The sequence below is a fragment of the Giraffa tippelskirchi genome, chromosome 4 (assembly GCF_054371585.1).
Source record: "Giraffa tippelskirchi isolate mGirTip1 chromosome 4, T2T-mGirTip1v1.2.pri, whole genome shotgun sequence".
Taxonomy (NCBI): Eukaryota; Metazoa; Chordata; class Mammalia; order Artiodactyla; family Giraffidae; genus Giraffa; species Giraffa tippelskirchi.
This window is the reverse complement of record NC_137278.1, coordinates 193195209-193206527: the sequence shown is the minus strand read 5'-3', so window position 1 is coordinate 193206527 and position 11319 is coordinate 193195209. Positions and strand designations below refer to the sequence as shown.

Sequence of the window (11319 nt, the reverse complement as noted above, 5' to 3'; positions counted from 1 at the left end):
CCCCGTGGTTCAGTGATAAAGAATTCACCTGCCAATGCAGGAGATGTGGCATTGCCCCTGGGTCGGGAAGATCCCCTGGGGAAGGAACCCATTCCAGTATTCTTGCCTGGGAAATCCCATGGACAGAGGATCCTGGGGGGCTACATTCCATGTAGTCACAAGAGTCAGACACAACTAAACAACAACAATTTGTACTATATCATCATCTTTAAGTATGTCCTGCCTTGCAGTGTGACTGACAGACCAAGGTTCTCTTCTTGGTCACCACAGATGTTAAACGAAAAATATATGAAGGAAAACTTAGGATAGTAAAGGGGTGGGTAAGGAAATTAATATTTATTGTCATATAGTACGTGCCACATGTGGTACAAATAACACCCTTTCATTCCATTCTCACAACAACCCTGTGAAGTAGTTATTATCCCCTTTTAACACATGAGGAATCTTTTTCTGACAATGTAGATTGTCTCTTGAATTTTCCTGTTGACATTAACTTACATTTATTTACTTTCATCTTCCTTATTGTCAAGATTTTGGCAACTGTATAACCCAAAATGTATACTTTCACTCAATAAATATTAATTTAATGAAATAAGTTTCACAGTACATCACTGAATGATTGAAAATCAGAATGTACCATCCTTCTATCTCAGGTTACATCCTTTTCTAGCACTCCTTAAAGACATCCTGACCTACTAAGCACACTTGCTTGATTTCCATATTTCCCATTTATTAAATACATACACAGCCTATTCATCATCAACCCTAATAGACTCTCTGAGCTCAGTCTCCATAGTCTCATTTGTCGGGCAGTCACTCGGTCGTGCCCGACTCTTTGTGATCCCATGAACTGCAGCATGCTAGGCTTCCCTGTCCTTCACTATCTCTCGGAGTTTGGTCAAACTCATGGCCATTGAGTCAGCGATACCATCCAACCATCTCATCCTCTGTCACCCCCTTCTCCTCCTGCCCTCAACCTTTCCCAGCATCAGGGTCTTTCCCAATGAATCGGCTCTTCGCATCAAGTGGCCAAAGTACTGGGGCTTCAGCTTCAGCATCAGTCCTTCCAATAAATATTCAGGGTTGATTTCCCTATTCTAACAGGGACCAGAAAGCCAGCCTGATGGATGATACATAACAAATGCTCTTAATCACGAAATCACCTCTCCAGCTTCTAGTTGGAATAGTACCAACAGGATTTACCTATCTCAGAATCAGAGAAAAGGGGACTGTATTTCTCCATATAGGGTTAGCTGATACCTTAGGATGAGCTCAGAAATCTTCCTTAATGGTTCTCCTTCATCCCTGTATGAACGGACCAGGAACGAAGAACTATGTGACCTTCCTCTCCCTTCTCTGTGAAGGATGGACCTTGGTCCTCATCTATACTCCCGAGCAAATAGAACCTTTCATTTTCTTCTCATCAATTTATCAACTTTCTCTTCCCTCATTTGATTCCAATTTTCTGGACCTTACTATAGTCTAGATAAAAGCACATTTCGAAGGAAACCAGCCTGTGGTAGGAGGGACCAACTTATCTATGTCATGTTGCAACACAGATTGCAAATGTGTAAAACCTCCCTTGTATCGACACTGTCCAGCCCATCTACCCTGTATCTTCAGAATTGGGACAGCAGAAATGAAACTGCATTTCTCCGTCTCAAGGGTACATGATGAGGGCAGCCTCATCCAGCATCATTTCAGGTTTCTAGGGAAATGTGTAGGGGAAGATTCAAGATCCATGTCCCATTTCTCCCTTTAACTCCCACTAGAAAGTCTTTGTTCTTGGAGGAACTGGTTTCAAGAGTATACGATCTCCCCAAAGTAGGTGTTGTCCCAGGACCTTCAGAAGACGCTGTAGCAGTAGGGGACACTCTCCACGCTGATACCTGCCACAGCTGCATACAGTTCAGGTACCACCAACTCCGGTACTTGCAACACAGCCTTGTCATTTGCACTTTGAGCAGCAGTTTCGAGACACGAGTGTAGCTTTCGAAGTGAGGGGCGGCTGTCCTCACTCCAACGCCAGCAGGACTTCATGAGACCATACCTGAAAGGGGACAAGAGAAACTGACTTCCTTGACAAGGCAAATGTTTGAAAAACATGTTTCTTCACTTACAAATCTTAACAAAAGAAACCTACAATTCTGTAATCTATTCATCACCCTGTCCCGTATTCTTCCCAGAGAATACTATTCCTTCTCACCTTCCTAAATACTAAATCTCTTAATATCTTAACCCTTTTTATAATAGGAATGACTGATGATTTTTTTCTGCTGTACCTTTATTATGGAAAACATTGAACACACCTAAGTGTAGAGAAAAGTTATACTAGTCACATGAATAGTATACTAGTTAATACTAGTCAATAGTTATACTATGGGCTTCCCTAGTGGCTCAGTCAACAAAGAATCATTTTTTTGTACATGAATGCAAAATTTTTTTACATGAATGTGAATTCACATGAGTTCCTTTATTCAGCATAATACTAGAATCTTCTAATCCTATTTCATCTATTTATCACCTTATTCTTTTTCTTTTCAATTGGGATATAGTTGCTTTATGGGCTTCCCTCAGGGCACAGATGGTAAAGAATCCAATATAGGAGACTTGGATTCGATCTCTGGGTTGGGAAGATCCCTGGAGGAGGGCATGGCTACCCACTCCAGTATTCTTGCCTGAAGAATTCCATGGTCAGAGGAACCTGTCAGGCTACAGTCACTGTCATGTTGGTTTCTGCTGTACTACAACCAGTAGGACAAAACAGTTTTGCTGTTTTTTCTATTACCAAAAACTCTTTCAGAAGTTAAGTGTTTTCATCCTACATATTATGAACTTGCATCATTCCAGACCACTGCTATAACTTACCTACCAGTATGAGCTACATTACAACAGGGGAAAACAAGAAGATATGGAATAACATGATTCATACTAATTTCAGGTACTGTAATCAGATAGTTCTTTCCATTAATCCAGGTCATTTTCTCCCTTTATCATTTAGCTTCTCAAGGAAATGGCCTTAATCTAGATAGATGTATTTACCACATTTGATCTGTGTTTGTTTCAATCCAGTTTCTAGAGAATGTGTAACACAGTCTGTTATCAAACGCTCTTCATCAAGTCTCATTCCCGCCCAAGAACCTACAGCAGTTTCCTACTGTTCATCTTATAAAGTCGGCATCCTATTACCACATAGGCCTTGCTTAACAGGAGCCCTCTCCTCCTCCTAAGACAACATCTAGCTATGCCCCAGACATGGTTAGTAACACCATCTTTTTCTTTGCTTATGCTCTGCCCAAGGCATTAATATCTTCTCCCTGGTATTCTTTCCTAATGGTATAAATAGGAATTTTCAGCCAGAAAGAAAAACACCAATACAGTATACTAATGCATATATATGGAATTTGATAGATGGTAATGATAACCCTATATGCGAGACACAATAAGAGACAGATGCATAGAACAGTCTTATGGACTCTGTGGGAGAAGGTGAGGGTGGGGCGTTCTGAGAGAGTAACATCGAAACATGTATATTATCATATGTGAAACAGAACACCATTCCAGGTTCGATGCATGAGACAAATGCTCAGGACTGGGGCAATGGGATGACCCAGAGGGATGGGATGGGGAGGGAGGGGGGTTCAGGATGGGGAACACATGTAAACCCAGGGCTGATTCATGTCAATGTATGACAAAAACCACTACAATATTGTAAAGTAATTAGCCCCCAACTAAAATAAATAAATTTATTTTTAAAAAAATAGGAATTTTCAATTCCTTCCCTTATAACCTCAGCACACACTGTGTCTCCCACACTCTTTAATGTTGTACCATTAGGCTTTGTGTAAGATGTTATGTTACTCTACTAATACTGCTAACATTTAGCAAGAACATACTTATTATAAAAGGCATGGTGTGCTTAGTCGACTATTCAGTCATGTCTGACTTTGCAGCCCCACAGATTGTAGCCCACCAAACTCCTCTGTCCATGGGATTTTCTAGGCAAGAATACTAGAGTGGGTTGCCATTTCCTCCTCCAGGGGATCTTTTCGACCCAAGGACCCAACCTGAGTCTCCTGTGTCCCCTGCATTGCAGGCAGATTCTTTACCCCCTGAGTCATCAGGGAAGCCCAAAAGGCATGGAAGGGAAACTTAACATGCACTATTTCATTGCAGCCTCACAATTACTTTGAGGTGGGACTATCATTTTACCTATTTTAAGTTAAGTAAACAATGTAACATATAGGACTAAGACTGAACATGTGTCTTTTTGACTATGACATGAATCGGAGCTTTTAACCAGTCTACTCATTGCTTCACACTTTCTGTTGATTTTCATATTCTTTCAAGTATTCCTTATCCAAATGTTACATGCCTCAAGATCAGGTACTTTTTCAGTTAAATATCTCTGCCTATCGCCAGTATCAAGGACAGCCACATATATATATAAAGCCTACAAGAAATATTTGTCAATAATTTCATTCTAGTATACCCAGCCAGTATCACTATACTATGTGTGTATAAGTATATACAGATGATTTTTAGCATTTTTAATATGCTTGATACAATTACTGTTTGTATTTGTGGGGAACTCAGGTGCTGGAAAGTTAGCTTTTCAGTACTGAAGAATTTACAAAATAGCAGCAATTTAAATAGAAATGTATATCAATATATTATCTCCTGCCTTCTTAAAAATAATTGAAGCCTTTCTTATAGTCTATAATAACCTGTTTTGTACTTTATTGTTTATGAAACTCTGTGTGTAATTTTAATTTTCTGCTTCTATGTTAGTTCACCAACTGTCCCTTTCTGCTAGCAAATTTGATATCTTCCTTCTGCTGTCTAATTTCTTCTCACCGTCTTTCTTCTGATGGACTTCGAACATGCTTAGAACCAGGAAAATATTTTTTTAAGTTAAATATCAAATAGGAACCAGTGAGTAACTGTGGATTTTATGACAACTATATTAGAACTGAAGCTGGTAGTCTCTGAGACTGATATTTATATAGCCAAAACAGTGCTGTACCTGCATTGGATTTTGTCTGTTTTAAAAGATTCCAGAGGAACTAAGCTTTAACAATGTTAGCAAATCTAAATTACTAATATAGCATTCAGTGGCTGCCTCCATATTGTGTATGTGTGTGTTTGTGTGTGTGCATGCATACACACACACACACACACACACACACAAATGTAAAGACACGTATACACATATATATGAGCAGATGTATTTTCTGCATAGGTTTGGTTTAAGGTTGTACTTTAGCACATAGAGGACAGCTGACGATCATCTGAGCCACTTCACAAAGGGCATGACTGATAAAGAGCAAAAAAGATTTTAAAAGCCACTTACATGGTGTGTGTGCAACTACTGGGTCTCTCCATGATTTGCCCTCTTTGGAGATGCTGTAGGATACTGGTAGGAGGGACTTCAGGATATGGAGGTGCCCCTGATGGTATGGAAAGAGTGAGACGAGTAAGACAACTTTAGGGTCTTCTAGAATATAAACTATAACTAACATTATTTTCCATCCACCTGGGCTAATCACCTACAAAATTAGGAAACCTAACAGGTATAATATAGTTGAGCCCTGGTGATCAGATAAGGGTATAACTTGGAGAATTTTGGAGAAAAGAGATGTTGGGGGAAGGAGACCTGATAATTTAGGAAAATGTCAAGTCTTTAGGAATGTAACAAAATGAAGCCAAGCGAGAAATAAGATCTGCCCTCTCTTGTTTGCCCTTCTCAAACAAAAGAAAGTGCTGCAGTTTCTCAGTCAAATGGATTAGTAAATCTAAAGATAGCATTTGTATATTTATACAAGATCAACCTAGGGGCTTCCCAGGTGGCGCTAGTGGTCAAGTATCCGCCTCCCATTGCAGGAAACTCAAGAGATGGGGTTTCGATCTCTGGGTTGGGAAGATCCCCTGGAGAAGGAAATGGCAACTCCCTCCAGCAAGAATTTGCCTGAAAAATTCCATGGACAGAGGAACCTGGCGGGCAACAGTCCATGGGGTTGCAAAGAGTCTGACATGACTGAAAAACTGAGCACACACAAGATCATCCTTGGAATACTCCTTGGATTTTAAAACGTACCATGGAATTGGTAAAGTCTTGGGGGAAAGAAAGAGGAAGGAGGGAGACAGATAGGGAGGGAATCATGACTTTATTAAGACTATCTCAAAAATCAAGCTTGAATTCTGAAACTGTGTCAGCTCAGTTGGATCTTCAGCAATTGTACTGAAACCCCTTCTCACAGCAAATGCCATCTACCACACAAATAAACATCCTTGCATATTTCTACAGGGGTGCACACTACTTTGGGGATTCTCCTTACCTAGAGTCACCATCTCGTACAGCAAGATCCCAAAAGACCAGCTGCAAAAGAAACAAAGCTGTTTACTTCATTTTTATTTCTGCCTTTCATAAAGATGGCTCACTTAAATACCAGAGACCTTCAGTAAGAACCCATGACAATGGCAGTGAATGGGAATCAATCACCAATCAAGTGATTGGTACAATAAGCAATGTAGTTATGCCATTAGAAAATATTTCTGTCCAGTCCCCTTAGAATCTAATTTGCTTGAGAGCTTGATTTATGTCTCCTTTCTACACATCAATAGATATTTACTATTATTTGTTAAATATTACATATAAATAGATATTACACATTAATAGGTATTTACACATTAATAGATATTTACTCTTATTTGTTAAATGCTATGAGTGCTTATGCAAATGCAAACATATTCACTCAAACATAAAAATTCCCGTGTATCTTTTTCATCTTTTCCATTCCTTCCTGCTGAAATTTCAGCTTTTATTCTTAGTTCAAGGCCAAGCAGGGTTTATCATTTATCTACTATTTCCTCAGTAGATCTAACTGCCCAAACCTAGGTAAAACATTAACAGAGCAAGTTTTATACATAAATGGAGTAGGTAGTTGCCTAAACAATGTGATTTGAGAGCCATATGTTTCATTATTCTACAGCATCATTGTGAAATGAGCAGTATCTCCCAAGGAAGTTTATTACTTCCAGACCTCTATTCAAAAGCAGATATCAGTGAAACAGCAATGAAATGAAAAATCAGTGTCTTAATTGATTCACCACATTAACTAATGTTCTAAATTTCCCCTGAAGCTCCTAACATTCATGGCTGGTAAGATATTTTGTATTATACCTACCTGCTCCTCCAAGCAGATGAGTCATATGGTTACCAAAAGTCAATTATAATTCTTTGCAATCCTGTTTATGCCAATCATACATGTAACTATAACTACATAATTAAATACTACGTAAGCTGATAAAATATACATGCCAAAAGCCTTAGCTCCCTGAAAACTAGGTTGAATGCTTTGAAAACATTCTCTAAAATCAAGCCGCTAAAAAGAGAGTGTTGTCAAACTGTGTGAGTGAGACAACTGTAGAAAACTGGGGCAAAATTAACAATAAATATCTGCAGTCAAACTGCGGCACAATTGTTTTATACAAGAAATACAACATGTAACTTCATTTAGCATAGCACATGTATCCTCTTGGCCTTCCTCTGAAAGATTGATAAACAAATATCCATTTATATGTTTTAAGTTAAAATAAATTGAGTATATAAATACATGTATACATGGGCTTCCCTGGTGGCGCAGTGATAAAGAACCTGCCTGCCAATACAGGAGATGTAACAGATAGGATTTGATCCCTGGGTCAGGAGGATCCCCTGGAGGAGGAATAAGCTACCCAACTGCAGTATTCTTTTCTGGAAAATTTCGTGGACAGAGGAGCCTGTCGGACTACAGTCCATGGAGTCACAGTCAGATATGACTGAAGCGATTTAGCACAGCACATACATATATGCATATGTATGTGTATACATATATGTATATCCTTTTATTTTAATAGTTCCTAGTTTAAACTTTTGATTACATGGAACTGCCTTTTTCAGATAAAACTAGATAAAGAGATAAAACTCTACCAAATCAAGTCCTCAGATATTGGTGTGAATAATCTATTCATTTTTCATTTTTTCTCTCCGAATTAAGGCTTCTAATCTAACACAGAGGGGATACTTCAGGAGGCACTAAAAAAGGATTGCAGACAACTGCCAAATATGAGCTCTGCCACATAACACACATTTTTGCTTGAGAGTCTGTCTGGCTTCAAAGCAGAGACTTCATGCGTAGACTTAATTGACAATAGACCCAGGCATGTTCACAGGCAGGAGGACACTGAAGTCAAGAAAGGAGGAACCCCACGGGCCAGGAACAAACCGTACATGTCTCCTTTGATGCCAGCTGGTTTCAGCAGAAGCCGTTCCGGGGCAAGCCACTTGAGAGGTACGACGCGAGTGGACGAGATAGCCCCTCGGGAGTGAACTTCGTAAGCCAGGCCCAGCCCGCAGAGCTTAGCAGTGAGGTCACACTGGATTAGAACATTCCTGGCTGCCACATCGCCATGGAACAGACGTTTCTCCTGGAGAAATTCCTGTCAACGTGAGGTCAAAATGGATCAGCTCTCTGAGGTCATGTCTTGGGTCCCAGATAAAGTGAAGTAGATCCTCGAACAGACATTTTCTACCCTGAACAAGCCGCATTAATGATGGCATATCCATTCTCCCCCAAACCCCCTCCCATCCAGACTGCCACATAACACTGAGCAGAGGTCCCTGTGCTCTATAGTAGGTCCCTGTTGGTTGTCCATTTTAAATGTAGCAATATGTATTTATATGGCTGAGTCCCTTTGTTGTCCACCTGAAACTATCACAACATTGTTCATCGGTTATACTGCAATACAAAATAAAAAGTTTAATTAAAAAAAAAAATAACATGTCACGTCCACACAGGTACTAAGCGGCAGTGACCAGAACCAAATATTCTAATTCATAAGAAGCACAATACTTAAAATGAATCAGACATTTTTGCATTGTGTTTAAGATCAACAAACTGATACCAGAAATTCATCCTTTTAAAAAAAATAAAAACTTTATTTTTTTTTAATGAGTTGTTTAGGGTGGAAACAAAGTTGAGCGAAAAACCCAGAGCGCTCATGTCTCCTGCCCTTTAGTTTCCTCTATTATTAACAACTTGCACCACTGTGATACATTTGTTACAACTGATGAACCTATGTGCTCAGTTGCTCAGTCATGACTCTGCAACCCCATGGACTGTGGCTCACCAGGCTCCTCTGTCCATGGGATTTCCCAGGCAAGAAAACTGGAGTGGTTTGCCATTTCCTCCTCCAGGAGATCTTCCTGATACAGGGATCAAAACCAAGTCTCTTCTTGCATCTTCTGCATTGGCAGGCGGATTCTTTATGACTGCACCATTTGGGAAGCCCTATGTGCTTAGTTGCTCAGTTGGGTCCGACTCTTTTTGATCCCATGGACTGTAGACCTCCAGGCTCCTCCATCCATGGGATTCTCCAGGCAAGGATACTGGAGTGGGTTGCCATGCCCTCCTCCAGGGGATCTTCCTGACTCAGGAATCGAACCAGGGTCTCCTGAATTGCAGGTGGATTGCTTAACAGCTGAGCTACCAGGGAAGCCCTATACAGATACGCTGTTTTCAACTGGAATCCAGAGCTTACAACAGGGTGCACTTTTTGTATTGTACATTCTCTGGGTCTGACATTGATCCATACATTTTTGATACATTGATATACCCTTTTTATTTCTGAAGACAAATTTATTAGTAAATACACTACCTTTGCTTTAAACAAACAAACCAAGAGTAGCAAACTGAGCAAATAAGCCAAATAATATTCATACTGGGTTTGGAAAGTAAAATCTCATATTCTGACTCTGGCCCTGGCCTGATTTCACATTTTTCTTGGGTAGAGACCAGCTAGACAAGAAGAGAAGTAGGTTTAAAATATGTAGTAGCAGTCTCCCAAACTGTTCTGCAAGGAGATCAAATCAGTCAATCCTAAAGGAAATCAACTTTGAATATTCATTGGAAAGACTGAAGATGAAACTCCAATACTTTGGTCACCTGATGTGAAGAGCCAACTCATTGGAAAAGACTCTGATGCTGGGAAAGATTGAAGGCAAAAGGAGAAGAGGGCAGCAGAGGATGAGAATGGTTAGATATCATCACCAACTCAACGGACATGAATGTGGGAGATAGTGAAGGATGGGGAAGCCTGGCATGTTGCAGGCCATGGGGTCACAAACGGTCAGACACAACTTAGTGACTGCACAACAACAACAGTACATAGCAAAACTGTCATAATAGTAAATTTATATACAGTTTTACATCATCTCATTTTGTCCCTAGAGTAACTAGATGAGGTTAGGGAAGTAGCTTTCCGATAAATCTAAATGATTACACAAGGCCACATAGGTATTAAGTGACCAGAGCCAGGTATTCTAATTCATAGGAAGTATTACAAATTCTACTAATACTTTTTAGTCCAGAAGTAAAAACCCACTCCAGTATTCTTGACTGGAAAAATCCCATGAACAGGGGATCCTGAAGGGCTACAGTCCATGGGATCACAAAGTTGGACACAACTGAGCTACTGAGCATGCACACAAATCAGAACTACCTGACAGCTTTATAAATTCTTAAGGTTTTCACTCTGGATTTACTTAACCAAAATCTAGGAAGAGGAGCCTGGTAATCCATATTTTTAAGAAGTATCAAAATTATTCCAGCACAGCCAAGAAGGTGTTTGAGAACCACTGCACCTGGATGACATTGATAAGGCATATGGGGTCCTAGTTCCCTGGCCAGGGATCAAAGTTGTGCCCCTTGCGTTAGAAGTGCAGAGTCAACCACCAGACCACTAGGGTAGTCCCTATTTAGGTTAGTTTAAAATAAAGAAATGATCTCATTTTCACCCCTTTCTTATTCCTCCTCTTCTGCTTGTTCTTTGTTCTTTTTCAAGTATATGCGATTCCTGTCACATTCAGTGTTACAGCAAGTCTCCTACCTAACGTTCTGAGCTAGTATTTCTTGTTCTTTAGGTACAAATTATAAACATCCTTCTTGCTCTGTAGCCTTTCACCCATTCGTTTTCTCTTCCTAAATCTTCTACCAGCTTATCTTTTCCTCTTTTACATCTGGTAACGTATATATAGGGAAGTATGAGAAGGGGGCATCAGAGGATGAGATGATTAGATAGCATCACCGACTCAACAGACATGAATTTGAGCAAATTCTGGGAGATAGTGGAAGACAGAGGGGCCTGGCTGGCTACAGTCCATACAGCTTCAAATAGCTGGACACGACTGAGTGATTGAAAAACAACAACATGTGGACATATAGCTCCTGGCCCTGGTGCTTTTACCTTTAAGACTGAGAAATCTTTTAAAACCCTTCT

General features: G+C 40.0%; 1 protein-coding gene across 3 annotated transcripts in view; it reads right to left on the bottom strand.

Moving 5' to 3' along the window:
• Positions 1–317: 317 nt before the first annotated feature.
• STYK1 (serine/threonine/tyrosine kinase 1) overlaps positions 318–11319 on the bottom strand; it is a 50402-nt gene continuing 39400 nt past the window's right edge. For all 3 annotated transcript variants that reach the window (XM_081589352.1, XM_081589353.1, XM_081589354.1), the window contains 4 exons: positions 8273–8481; positions 6339–6379; positions 5354–5450; positions 318–2050 (listed from right to left, as the gene is read on the bottom strand). In XM_081589352.1, coding sequence (XP_081445478.1) covers positions 1846–2050; positions 5354–5450; positions 6339–6379; positions 8273–8481 — 552 coding nt within the window. In that variant the 3' untranslated portion in view covers positions 318–1845. The remainder of the gene's footprint in view (positions 2051–5353; positions 5451–6338; positions 6380–8272; positions 8482–11319) is intronic.